General features: G+C 37.9%; 1 protein-coding gene across 9 annotated transcripts in view; it reads right to left on the reverse strand.

The window, feature by feature from the left end:
- Positions 1 to 14,257, reverse strand: part of UTRN (utrophin) — a gene marked incomplete at its 3' end in the record, with an annotated part of 1,040,500 nt that overhangs the window by 56,935 nt on the left and 969,308 nt on the right. For all 9 annotated transcript variants that reach the window (XM_082249947.1, XM_082249941.1, XM_082249943.1 and 6 more), the window contains 2 exons: positions 11,508 to 11,674; positions 7,757 to 7,868 (listed from right to left, as the gene is read on the reverse strand). In XM_082249947.1, coding sequence (XP_082106073.1) covers positions 7,757 to 7,868; positions 11,508 to 11,674 — 279 coding nt within the window. The remainder of the gene's footprint in view (positions 1 to 7,756; positions 7,869 to 11,507; positions 11,675 to 14,257) is intronic.

Here is a 14,257-nt window from a genome sequence, read left to right on the forward strand (position 1 = left end):
AACCCAATCACATATTCTGGTGTCTCCACTGACACGAATATGTATGCTCAATCTCTAAACCAGATCAAATACGGCCGCAATGTCAAGCCTTGGATTTTTCAACAATTTTACGCTATGGGATTTCCTCTTTCTCTTCCTATATATGTTTATGGTGTATTATGTAAAAACATTGTCTGATTACCTGTGGGAGCATTTAACAATGGATGAAGAGTGCACACTGTCTGTGAGATAACAAAGCACTTTTGCTGGTTTATAACTTAACCAGCAACTAAATCTGATGAGTTTCATTTAGAGAGACTGGTGGCAGAGCACACAGGTTGTTTTTGAAGCACACCATAAGATTGAATTAAGAAGTTTCACCACTGTGAAGAGCACATTTAATGGTTACTTTGAGGGACTTGATGTTTAATAATATTTCTAGCATGAAAAAGTTAGACTTTATAATCAGATATTTTTCTTTATATATGCACCTTGTTTTTTATTAGCACAAGGCACTTTGCACTTTATTAGAGAATGTTTTATTGTTTTTGATAATTTTGCATATGAACTAACCAATATTGTGTTGTTTTTACATGTATTAAGTAATATATTAATTGTTATATTACACAGGGTTTAGGTAATATATACATAACTGTATATTTTTGTAGGTTTGCACACAGGATTAATGCTGTTCCCCTTTTTTTCAGTATAAAGTATTTTTGAAATTATCAAAAACAGGATAGCAGCTGTTCCCTTTCTCTTTTTAATTTTTGACACCCATCATAGTCCAGTAGCGCAAGTCTTTCCTTATTTTTGTACATTCAAATTGGAGTATAGGCTTGATTTATTAATAATGTCCTAAATATATTACATCATCAGGATGTGTTTATTTTTAGATAGCAAACAATATTAGTCAACAGACTTGTAATATGAACACATCAATAGTAATTACAAGCTAAGCAAACTGATCCTCTACGGGGCAAGAATGAAACTTAACCTCAGCAGATTTAAAATAAGAAGGACAACTCTGTAAAGTCTAGTGATAGTAAAAAGTTCTAGCTTAGCCTTAAGAACTGTTTACAGTCATAGATAAAACCTCTTTCACTTAGAGACAAATAATCTTTTCCACTTAGAAGTCCTAAATGCTTTTTCCAAACTGCTAAAATGATGAAATAATTCATTTACGGCTTGTTTTGCCTTAGAGCTAGATTTCTCTAAGTACATATTTTCGCTTTAGCTTTTTCAAACTCAAAGCATCTTCTCAAATGGAAGTGATGCTTCTGAGTGTTTAGAGACATCTCTTCCAGTAAAATATATCAGTGCACAAGATCTTTAAAATATGAGGATTCAAAATATACTGTGCAAGTCCCAAGAGTTGTCCAAAACCAATCTACCCTTGAAAAACGGTAAGGAAGTGGATGAAGTGGACAGTATCTGGGACACCAGGAAGGGACATTAAAAAAAGGCTTTTCATGACTTCTATAATGCGCATGTCAGTGTTCTAAGGTGGAGGAGTGGTGTGAATCACAGGAGATCTTGAGTGATAAATGTTTTATGTTATTCAGCACCTGGGGCTGATGAATATTATTATATTGGAACTTCACATTGTATATAATCAAGTTGTGAGTGGCATTACATTAGAGAGTGCCATTTCACAAGTGTGTATATAATATTATTTCATGTATGGTTTATATTGGGAGTAGCTCTGTAAATATACAGTATCTGACAAAAGTGAGCTACACCCCTCACATTTTTGTAAATATTTTAGTATATCTTTTAATGTGACAACACTGAAGATATGGCACTTTGCTACAATGTAAAATAGTGAGTGTACATCTTGTATAACAGTGTAAATTTGCTGTCCCCTCAAAATAACTCAACAAACACCCATTAATGTCTAAATCGCTGGCAACAAAAGTGAGTACACCCCTAAGTGAAAATGTCCAAATTGGACACAAAGTGTCAATATTTTGTGTGGCCACCATTATTTTCCCGAACTGCCTTATCCCCCTTGGGCATTGAGTTCACCAGAGCTTCACAGGTTGCCACTGGAGTTCTCTTTCACTCCTCCATGACGACCACACATGTTTGACACCATCTGAACAAAATAAATTTAATATTGGTCTCTTCAGACCACAAGACATGGCTCCAGTAATCCATGTCCTTAGTCTGCTTGTCTTCAGCAAACTGTTTGTGGGCTTTCATATGCATCATCTTTAGAAGAGGCTTCCTTTTGGGACCAATTTGATGCAGTGTGCGGTATATGGTCTAAGCACTGACAGGCTGACCCCCCACCCCTTCAACCTCTGCAGCAATGCTGGCAGCACTCATATGTCTATTTCCCAAGGACAACCTCTGGAAATGACAATGAGCATGTGCACTCAACTTCTTTGGTCGACCATGGCAAGGCCTGTTCTGAGTGGAACCTGTCCTGTTAAACCGCTGTATGGTCTTGGCCACCGTGCTGCAGCTCATTTTCAGGGTCTTGGCAATCTTCTTATAGCCTAGGCCAGTGATAGCGAACCTTGGCACCCAAGATGTTTTGGAACTACATTTCCTATGATGCTCATGCACTCTGCAGTGAGGGTGAACGTCATGGGAAATGTAGTTCCAAAACATCTAGGATGCCAAGGTTTGCCATCACTGGCCTAAGCCATCTCTATGTAGAGCAACAATTCTTTTTTCCAGATCTTCAGAGAGTTCTTTGCCTAAGGTGCCAAGTTGAACTTCCAGTGACCAGTATGAGAGTGAGTGCGATAACACCAAATTTAGCACACCTGCTCCCCAATTCATACGTGAGACCTCATAACACTAATGAGTCACATGACACCGGGGAGGGAAAATGGCTAATTGGGCACAGTTTGGACATTTTCACTTAGGGGTGTACTCACTTTTGTTGCCAGTGGTTTAGACAATAATGGCTGTGAGTTGAGTTACTTTGAAGGGGCAACAAATTTACACTGTTATACAAGCTGTACACTTAATACTTTACATTGTAGCAAAGTGTCATTTCTTCAGTGTTGTCACATGAAAAGATATAATAAAATATTTACAAAAAATGTGAGGGGTGTACTCACTGTTGTGAGATACTGTATATATAAAAAATAATTGCAAAGGGAATGTGTAGTGGTATTACTATGCTCAGTACTACAAGTAAAATATTTTTTTTGTCCGGTAAATATAAAATACTTCATATGAATTGTATTCTGACTTTCAGCCAGTAGGTTTATTCTTTGCTGGACATGCCAGCTGGAAATGCATGCAGATTCCAGCACAAAATCCTCTTCTTTGCTAATGTGCTTTCAGAATCATACAAAGAATAGAACTGAGCTTATGTAGCAAAATGTCCTGCCACTGAGGATAGTCTACATGGGACCATGTGCCATAGTCATTCATTTCAGAGAAAAATTAGTATCTTCATTGCTCTGTGAGACACAGCATTTTGTTTACATCTGTTGCCATCACACTGCAAAAGCATTTCACTCTCTGAGATCAGACCAGGCAATTATTTTTCTTATTTTTAAATACAATTGGCTTTTCTCACAACACAAATAGAAATTACTATTTATCACAGTATCTAAAAGGATATTATGAGAGACAAAGTTTATTAATGACATAAAGCAATATGTACTGAAAGGCCTCACAAAAAGGTGTAATTCACTAAGCCATAACATATGTAATTTGCCACAGCATTTAATTTTTTCAGCCACATTTTTTGCTCTCATTGGCTCCCCTGACGAAAATAATCATTATAGCTTAGTGAACTGAGCCTACATTGTGTTGTGAAATACAAGACAACACTATGGGATTCTGAGTCAATGATATTTTTTACACTGCTAGACTTAGGTAGTGATGTCAGCTTATTCAAGTATGATTCATAGTTAAACATAAGATAAATTGTGCGGGCAAAAAATTAGATAAACTGTATACAGATGTAAATTCAAATGCAATTCATTGCTGTGCTTATAGTGACAACCAAAAATTTATAAAGGTGAACCATTGACTCAAAACATTAAAAATGGAGAAAAAGAAAAAAAAAAAAAAGAAAATATAAATAACAGTCCCAATTGTGGCCAGAGTTCAAATCCACCGATGTGATAATAAAAATCTTCTGTGATCCAATGCTTACAACAGTGCACCGTCACCTCAGATTAGGAGGACTCTTATCAGGAAATTTGGACTCTTTGTTAAAAAGAGTCAAATAGACAAGTGGATTAGGATTTAATCAGTGGGTATTGGATTGGAAAAACATCTCCAGGGTACCCAGTGAAATCTCCCAGTCTTCAGAGTAGTTCAGCTTATTATGCTATCTAGTGGTCCTAAAACTATTCACCGTGCCATAAAAGCAAAGCAGGGAAACTCACACAATAAAATTGTATAAATCTTTAGTTAAATTAAAAGTGTTCTTTTAATAGTGTTTCTTAGTGTTTCTACACTATTCACAAGGTTAAAAGTTATAAGCACTTATTAAGAAATAGCATGCCAGAGGATCAATTTAAACACTTTCTGGATGAGTGTGGATTATTTTTGTTTTTTTTTTTTTTTTTAATTTTCTCAATTTTTTTATGTTTTGGGACAATGATTTACTCTTATGAATTTTTGGTTTTTACTATGAGCACAGCAATTTAAATTTACATTTATGACATATAGTTGCTAAGTGGTGTGCAAATAAATGCTGGATTGTACAATTTTTTTATAACATAAAAAGTTTTAATTTAAGTGAAGAGAAGACAGGAGCCAGGGGAATATTAAAAAATGTTGGCTTCTGTTTGATTAAAGGTTGATTTCATGGTATATTAAATTTATATAGACCTACCAAATGCAGCTCAGAACATTGTTATTTTTGGTAATGCTAACCAAGCCAAACAATAGTAACTGTTAATGCTCTTGCTGGCATTATCAGGACATAGAAAAAGAAAGGTTTAAAAAAAAAAAAAAGGTTAAACACAGTGATGGTGTACAGCCTATATAAACATTCTGCCCCTTTCTATATAGTCATGCAAAAAAATGGAGAAATTGACTATAAACTGATGAACATAGTTATTTTCTATACTAATAAGGAAAAGCTAGGTCAGAAAAGAGGAAAAGCAGGAGCTGACCAGGGAGGAAAGCAATAGGTGGCAAACCGTGACGTGATCTAGTATCATGTGGGTAAGAGGAGGTAGAAAAAGAGATGACTGTTGATGTGTGAGAGCGAGACAAGGTGAACCATGAGCTGATCAAAGACATAGGGAAGTGAAACAGTGGAGGAATAAGAGATGATCAGGGACTGGGTAAGAGAGAGAAGGCAATGGAATCTAACCATACATAAGGGATAAAAGAGGTTTAGCATGAAGTGATACCTGACCATTGTGATAATAGAGAAAGTGGGACTGCACATGATTGGGAAGCAGAGGAGAAGATGCCTGTGGCTGGGGAGGAAGGAAGTACATGGGGAGCTGATTGTGGATAGTGGTGAGAAATTGGCAGAGCAAGAACTGATTGTTACTGAGAGGTGGAAGGGGAAAAAAAAAACATTTTTTGAGAGAGGATGCAGAGGAGAAATTGGTATGGAGAGTAAATAAAGCAGCAGCAGACTGGTGAGGGGTCGAGGTCATGTATGAACTGTCATTTCTCCTTCCTTGAGCAGTTAATAACATTTCCTCTGATGTGTGAAGCTATGCTGCGGCACAATTACAGAAATGCCAGGAGACATTTGATATTTGCCTAGGCGTTTGTCTTTTCTATGTAAGCCTAAGAACAGTGTGGACAATGTTAAGATGCAACATACCACACAAAGGATAGAAAGAAAAGCAATAAAGAGTGAGTTTGTATGTGTGTGGAAGAGAAGTATGTGTGTGTATGGGTGTGGGGGGTGTCCAGAGAATGCAACTCCTTTCCCCAGAAAGTGATACTAACTGAGAGTATTGACAACTTCAAAAAAACTTTTACATGTCTTCCTCAGGAAGCAGAATATATAGGGCTGAGGCAATCTTTAGAGAAAAAATATCACACACACGCACACACATTAAACTGGATGAAGTTGTGTGTTTTTTCAACTTTATAAACTATGTAACATAATAATACTGCATGCAATGTGATAGGAGCTAGAGAGAGAGAGAGAAGCTAGTGGTCTCAAACACTATGAATAAATTTAATTAATTAAATGTTTTACTTTAGCATCGGCACTATTGTTTGAACAAAGTATATCTGAAGACCTGTGCACACAGCAATGCAAAATTCTGCAAAGATCTGAGAGTGATAAGATATCATGCCTACCAAATGTCTTAGATGGGGAAAGAGGGACATGTTGTAGCCACACTCCCAGTTCTGCAGACCAGAATGAATTAATAAGCAAAAAAATAATTGGCTAAACTCACACATTTTGGATTTCAGTAATTTCTCTGACAGGCACATAAGAAAAAAAGAGACCTGTTCCTGCCTACAGTATTTGAATTAAACTGTCCAAACTATAGGACTTGCATAGGAATTAGGAGTGGATTGGTAGAAATCTTTCTAATCACCCAAACATACGTACGAGTCACACTCACTGCACATGCACTATTTTCATTTACTAAGATTGATTTATGAAGGTAGTAAGTTTGCTATTTATATCCACATTTCCTACCTTTCAACAAAATTGTGCATAAGATCAATTGTTATAAATAGACAAACCAAAACTTCATTGCAAATGCTTGATGTGAAGAGTTAAGTAAGTACTTCAAAATGTAAGCAATGGTACAGTGATTGCTAGACCATGAATAGGGCACATAAGCTTGGGCAGAGAGTACTACAGAACAGGCATGCTACATATACTTTCTCATAGGAAAAATATACATCGCAACTGTCAATGAACTAAAACATTGCCCACCACATATTTATGGCTCTGCACAAACATATACACATGTAAGACACAAGCATATTCAACCAAGGTGGCTGATTTGCCAAATCTCAAAAATGTTATTTCATACACATGCAATACATGAAAGCAAACTGCTATTTCACTTTTATTCTATATTTCAATTAAAAAATAATTACAGAATTAACATATTCATATATCACTTGCTGACCATACTGCTCATTTTTTTATAAAGTGATACATTAATCAACATTGCCTTTATAAGCCTAACAAAGAAATGTAGAAATAAATTATCCAGCATAAAAAAGTATATGAATATAACACTAATTTATATTTCTTTTGAAAATAACCAAAAATATAACATTTGCAAGTAGTGATGGCTAAGGAAGATTGAATAGTCTTTTCCTGACTGATTATTAGGGCTCTTGTACATGTCATACATTAGCCTTACATTTTGAAAGATATGCTTATATGCGTGCTTGAGAATATGCAAGTGCCAGTGGTTATATGCATATAGACCCATACGGCGTATTTTGCAACATAGGTCAATGGACTAAAGAACTCTGCAGCTGTGACTCAACAACAAATGGATTTATTTCTGTACACCTGTACTTCCCATGGGCAAGAGCCCTTAGTGGGCTAGTGTGTACACAGGTAATGTATGTATTTGAATGTTTTCATTTGTACATGAATATGGGAAGGAAATCTTTAACATCCCCAAGGATCAATATGTTGGCAACTGAGCCTGTTCCAATTGAGATTCATTATGGAAAATGGTTTTGCTCAATCAAAGCCCCTAGACCTAGTTTGTGATCTTTCTTTGAATAAGCTTTAGCATTATTGTAAGTGCATAGGTCTTGATATCAGATAAATCATTAAAATAAATAACTCATTAAAGTAACATGATTTTTACAAAGGCAACTTTAAAATAATACTCACTGGTATGCAGTATTCCACCATTGGGTGATGTAACTTATGACCCTTTGCTGTTCTTCCCGAAAAGAAACAGCTCTGGCAAACATCATAATTGAAATGTTTCAAACTACGATATCTAAAATAAAAGCATGGAAGTATATATAAATATAAATTCTCATTACTCACAACAACAAAGTGCAATAAATATACATGTCATCACTGGATTGACCTGGTAAGAAGCTACAGCACACAGCAACCCACATGGTAACCATGGTAGCACATTCATTGTAAAGAGCTACTTCCCACTACTACTATCTATGCTTTGTAAAATGAGAATATGCATTGTAAATCTTTTAATCAGTAAATGGAACCTGCTTTGGTCTGCAAATGTAAAAAACTGCAATGCTAAACACAGTTTAAAATACCCTTCATAAATCTTTAGTGAGTTATTTGTAGCTTAGACGCTCAGACCACGTCTAGCAAAGCTGGTATGCATCAGTTACTTGACAATAACTTTATGATTAATATTTCCCATTGACAGCAGGTCTGAGAACTAGGAACACACACAGTTGCACATTTCATAATCTCTGGTACAAGGTTAATTATTGTTCTAATGGCAAGCAGCATTTTACATTCGGACTTATAAAGTCAGATAGCAGTCATTAAGGGGTTTTAATGTAACATGTGAAGTGAAAGCTCATTTATTTAACAACTTTAAAACACCTCTATGAATAGTGATGTTTTCCAGCCCAAGACAGGTTAACTGCAAAGTCACAATGTAGTCTTAGAGATAATTACAAGCAACTTTCTCTCTTTGCGGCATTCTCTACCACTTAATCAGTTCTAGGCACCTTATCCTTAATTGCAATATAAATTTACTGTCGAATGATGAGAGCAATGTTAATAAGTCTGCCACGTAAGTACTAAGCACTTGAGTGCCCACAAGATCCAAGCAAAGGATAAGGTAAGATTTTTAACAGTTTTAAAAAAAAGGAAAAGCAGATAACATGCAGTAAATATTGCACAGTGCATCTATTTTAATACTGTTACTTTTACCTGGGAAATATCTTAAATGTAATTAGATACCTCATCTTTATTGCTTTGCAGCTGAAATGGCTGATTTTAATACTGGGATCTATGCTCCATGAAGAGGTACACAGTAAAAAATATGCATTTTTGTAAACCCCTAAAAATCCAATTTGTTACTTGTGTCCACTTTTATTTATTTTTTATGACACACACCAGAACAAGATGTAAAAATATCTTTTTAGATATTTGCTGGGAAAAAAAACACGAATGTGCTTAATATATGAACAATATCAGCAAGCCAGAATATTACTACGCAGAAGTGTCATCAAAGCTTTATCAATCTAATTATTTTAAAGGTATTATTAATATTGCTATGTATTAATGAAACACTGTACATTTCCAGGTCACAGTGAATTACTGTATCTGTCCTTAACCTCCATTCCTCCTTCCATAGCAATATGGAGGGCTCTCCGCATTATAGCCCCCTTTTGTAAGTCACAGAGTTTTCTATATGCCTCATCCCTATCATATAGCTGGTAGTAGTCACATTCACTTGGGCTTGTTATCAAAGCATCTTCTTCTTCAGTCAAGCTAAATATGTCTAACTATTACCTGCCATACCATGAGGGGTTGGGCTTGGCCCCTTAGTTCCAGTAAAGGGAACTCTTAGGGCGTCAGCATGCCAAGACATTTTGGACAGTTTCATGCTCCCTACTTTGTGGGAACAGTTTGGGGATGTCCCCTTTCTGTTCCAGCATGACTGTGCACCAGGGAACAAAGCAAGGTCCATAAAGACATTGATGAGCAAGTTTGGCGTAGAGGAACTTGACTGGCCTGCACAGAGTCCTGATCTCAACCCCATACAACACCTTTGGGATGAATTAGAGTGGAGACTGCGAGCCAAACCTTATCGTCCAACATCTTTGCCTGACCTCACAACTGCGCTTCTGGAAGAATGGTCAAACATTCCCACAGACACACTCCTAAACCTTGTAGACAGCCTTCCCAGAAGAGTTGAAGCTGTTTTAGCTGCAAAGGGTGGGCCAACTCAATATTGAATTCTATGGACTGGGACGCCATTAAAGTTCATGTGCGTGTAAAGGCAGGTGTCCCAATACTTTTGGTAATATAGTGTATGTTATATTGCCCAAGACAATGGTAACATAGGTCAAATATAGTTTAAGTTTAATTACATTTCTACTACACCTAGTCAAACGTAGTTTTTATTAGCTGTTTGATGTAAAATTGATCATGTGACTTTGGTAAGCTTTCTATTCTGCCCTTCATTAGTACAAGGTTTAGCCAGTCAGTAACTAAAGAAAGAATTGTTTCTGCTTCAAACAAAATTAAGATTATTCTATTAGTCCCCAAGTGTAATAGGGAACAGTAAATAAAAGTCCTTCACTGGTTGCTATTTTTATTTCTTTCAAACCTTCTTATAACTAAGGTGTTTTTTAGGGCAAAACAAAAGCAAAAAATCAGACCAAGTACAACAAAATACCTGCTAATGTGCCAGAAATCCAGTGAGTTTTTACCGTCCTTTGGACTGACCACGCATTGCCTCTACTGCACTCAAATTCCAACCAGCGTTGTCAGCCTTGCCTATTGAAGTACAGAGCTCCACCTATCCTCCAAACCTCTCTGTCTCACTCCACAATAATACATTGATTTCTATTCCAGCAATGCAATGCTAATACCTTGACCCCCCAAGACTGCCAACACATTGTGGGGTTGATTTACTAAAAGCGTAGAGCATGTTAACTTTTAAATGAGTATTTACAAATACAAATTGAGATCTCTGAAGCTACCACTGCAAGAACTTTAAAAGCATGGTGATGTCATTGTAATAAAAGATGTCTCTTGCCACAGGAACAAAGTAAAAGGAAAAAATGCTGGGGCATGCTCTATAGGGAGAGAGGAAAGTCTAGGTGGAGTTGTGTAACGTTCCTTTGAATTAAATGTCCTCCTCAATGGCAATAAACCTTTTTGCTGCTTTTTTCTTATAATGGAAAAATGGCTCTGGCACATAGCTTCCATAATCTTTATCTTTGCATATACTAGTGGAGAATTCATCCCGCTTTTTACCATACTAGTCGGAATCATCATAGTGTTTCTTACATATTGCATATTTTAGTTTTTACTGTATATAAATAAATATGCCAATGTCTACCAATACATTCAGAAATGCTGGCAAGGATGTTAATGTTAAAGTGTTACTAAACCCACAACAGTAAAATCAGACTGTATATGCAGTAAAGCATGCTTGTTACACTCACTGTGGAACTTAAGGGGTTGATCCTCTGCATTGTGTAAAAAGGCTGTTTGATCCTGTCTTCTCTGATCCTCCCTTTCTTCCATGTCCCCTTATCATTTCCTGATAGTACAGAGTTCAAGCTGCACATGCTCAGTTTGGTGTGTATTGCTAGAGAGATTTTTTTTTTCTTGAGAGTGCATGTGATCAACACAGGGCCAATCAGCACTATCCAGACAGAGGTTTAGGGGTCCTGCATCCTTATAGGACATTTATGGGAGAATGAAAACTCCTCCTACAAGCTTTAACCAGACAGTGACACTGATGGAAGTCACAAGACTGCTCTAACCGCTGATGAGAAAAGGTATTTAGCAGTTTATATTTAATAAAATTATTGCATTTCCACGTTCTGTGGGAGACCAGATACAGTGTATTTGGGATCCTGGGTTCAGTAACACTTTAAGTTCCTGACAAAACACTGGCAAATTCACTTACCTAAATCCTACAATGGGACATTCCTTGCAGATATTACACTTGGCTTGATGCTTAGCAGTTTCAGCTGCTGCCACTCTGTGAAGCACAGGTAGCCAGACCATGGACTGAGGCTCTAATCGCATCCATTCAATAAACTGTTTCACGTTGATCTCTGGTTTATTCTGAGCCTAGAATAAAAAAAGACAGTGAGCAGTAGGATAGTAATATAGTTGTGAGTAGTAGTAATAAAAAACGATAAATAATCAGGGCAATTAAAAAAATGGTTATTATTTTGGTGTCCATTGCTTTTTCAATGGATTATTCACTCTTGTAATGGCTAAAATAAAAAGTAAACTCTATGGGATTGATTGACAAAAGAAAAATAGGCTTGTCATTTTACAAAGAAGTTTTTACTGTTTTTATGGGCAATTTAACTTTTTCCCTTTCAACTTATTGAATGTTGTGAAAATTCACTTTGCAGAGAAAACCCAATTATGTGCAAAGTAAATAAAAAAAGCCCCCCCCCCCCCTCCCGCCGCCTTCCGCGACTATGCTCGGGGCTCCCGCCCCATCTGGAGCCCCGAGCACCCAGCCGACACGTCCACCGGCTGGATGGAGTCCCGATCAAAGCCGGAAATGGCTTCGATCGGGTCTCCGATGACGTAACACAGAGGCGGCGTCCATGACGTCACTTCCGGGTTACTGTGATGCAAAAGGCGGCAAATTTAAAAAACGGCTGTATGCAAAAACGCAGTTTTCGTCGTTTTGCATACATGGAAATGTAGTGGAGAGGGATCCCTCTCACTACATATTGGTGTCACAAGGGATGTTTACATTGCTTGTGACAGCAATAAAAGTGATCAGATTTTTATTTTTTTTTTAAACTGTAATAAAGTTAAAAAAAAAAAAATAGGAAAAAAAAAATGTTAGCCGCCCCCGTCACCGTTAGCTCCCGCACAAAAAAAAACGTATACAGAAGTCGAGCCGCGAATGAAATCGCTGTTCAAACCACACATGTGAGGTATCGCCGCGATCGCCAGAGCGTGAGCAATAATTAAAAAAAAAGAGCTACACTCTAACTCTAAACTGGTAACCGTTAAATAAATTTAAAGTGTCGCCTATTGAGATCTCTATTGACCGTAGTTTGTCGCCATCCCACGGGGGGGGGGGCGCAATTTTAAACCGTAACATGTTGGGTATCTATTCACTCGGCGTGACATCATCTTTCACAATATACAAAAAAAATTGGCTAATTTTACTGTTTAGTATTTTTTAAATGCAGTGAAATGTGATTTTTTCTAAATTTTTCCAAAAAAATGGCGTTTTAAAGACCGCTGCGCAAATACCGCGTGACAAAAAATATTGCAATGACCGACATTTTATTCTCCAGAGTCTTTGCTTAAAAAATATATATAATGTTTGGGGGTTCTAAGTAGTTTTCTAGGAAAAAATACTGGTTTTAACTTGTAAACAAAAAGTGTGAAATAGGGCTGGGGCTTAAGTGGTTAAAGTGGAGTTCCACCCTATTTTTATACTTACCTCCATCTTCTCGCTCCGGGTCACCTGAAAAAGAAATGGATAATCGCATATTTTTTTTTTTTTTACTTACCTCGTAGCGAAGAAAATATACTTACCTTACTTCCTTCTTCCTCCTTCCTCGGCCGCGGCCCGTCGTCACTTCCTGGCTCTGCAATGATTCCTGGGAGCTGGACGTCATAGCTCCCAGGAATCATTGCGCCTGCACCGGCCCCGACGTCAGTTCCGGGTCGCGCGCGTCATCCCCTTCTAAACAGCTTCTGGGCATGCCCAGAAGCTGTGGAGGGGTGACGCGCGCGACCCGGAAGTGACGTCGGGGCCGGCGCAGAGCATCGTGGGACCACAGAAGGCGGAAGAAGACGCCGAAGAGGACGCGCTGGCTTCAAGCTGCCCACATCTGAGATGGCAGCGCTGGACAAGACGTTTGCAAGGTAAGTATTTCGTCTTGCAGGTAAGTGCAACCCGGGACAGATCAGAGGCTAGCCATTGTGGAATGCACTAGCCCTGACTGTCCCGGGGGTATTAAAAAAAAAAATCCAGGGTGGAACTCCGCTTTAAGGATTGGTAAACTACAATATATATAAGATTTTGTAAACAACTCTCTGCTACCACCTATAAGGCCCCGTTCACACTGGGGCGATCCGACTTCCCCGGGCACCGCGACCTCGGAGCGGCCGGCACGGACTTCATATCATTGAAGTCTATGCAGGTCGCTCCGGGTCGCCCCAAAGAAGCTCCGAACCCTTTTTTTAAGTCGGAGCGACTTGTGTCGCTCCTATTAGAACGGGTCCACAGCTTCTGTATGGCAGGCGACCTACGGCGACCTGTCAGGCGACCAGGTCGCCTGACAGGTCGCCCCAGTGTGAACGGGGGCTTACTGGTCAGGAACTAAGCTAATTTACATTGTCAGTATGTTATGAAGTGCCTGCATTGTGGGGCTGTGAGATGAACATCTTCCAGTCAGTAAGACATCAGTCAAAAAGCTCATATGTCCTTTTATGAATCATATTCACTAACAGAAAGAAGAGTATTATTTATATAGGCAAGCACACATCCTTAGGCAGAATGCTTTGAAAAGCTAATTTAGATTTCTTAAGAGCTTCAGCTATAAAACAAATGAATTAGAAACTAATGTACTGAAATTAAACGTGAGCACATGAATTAAAGATCAGCTCAACTCGATCTACTTCTAAATGTGATGGAGTTGTAGGTTGTTTAGAATTTTTCTGAAAGCT

Source organism: Pelophylax lessonae (genome assembly GCF_965119305.1).
Source record: "Pelophylax lessonae genome assembly, chromosome: 3".
Taxonomy (NCBI): domain Eukaryota; kingdom Metazoa; phylum Chordata; class Amphibia; order Anura; family Ranidae; genus Pelophylax; species Pelophylax lessonae.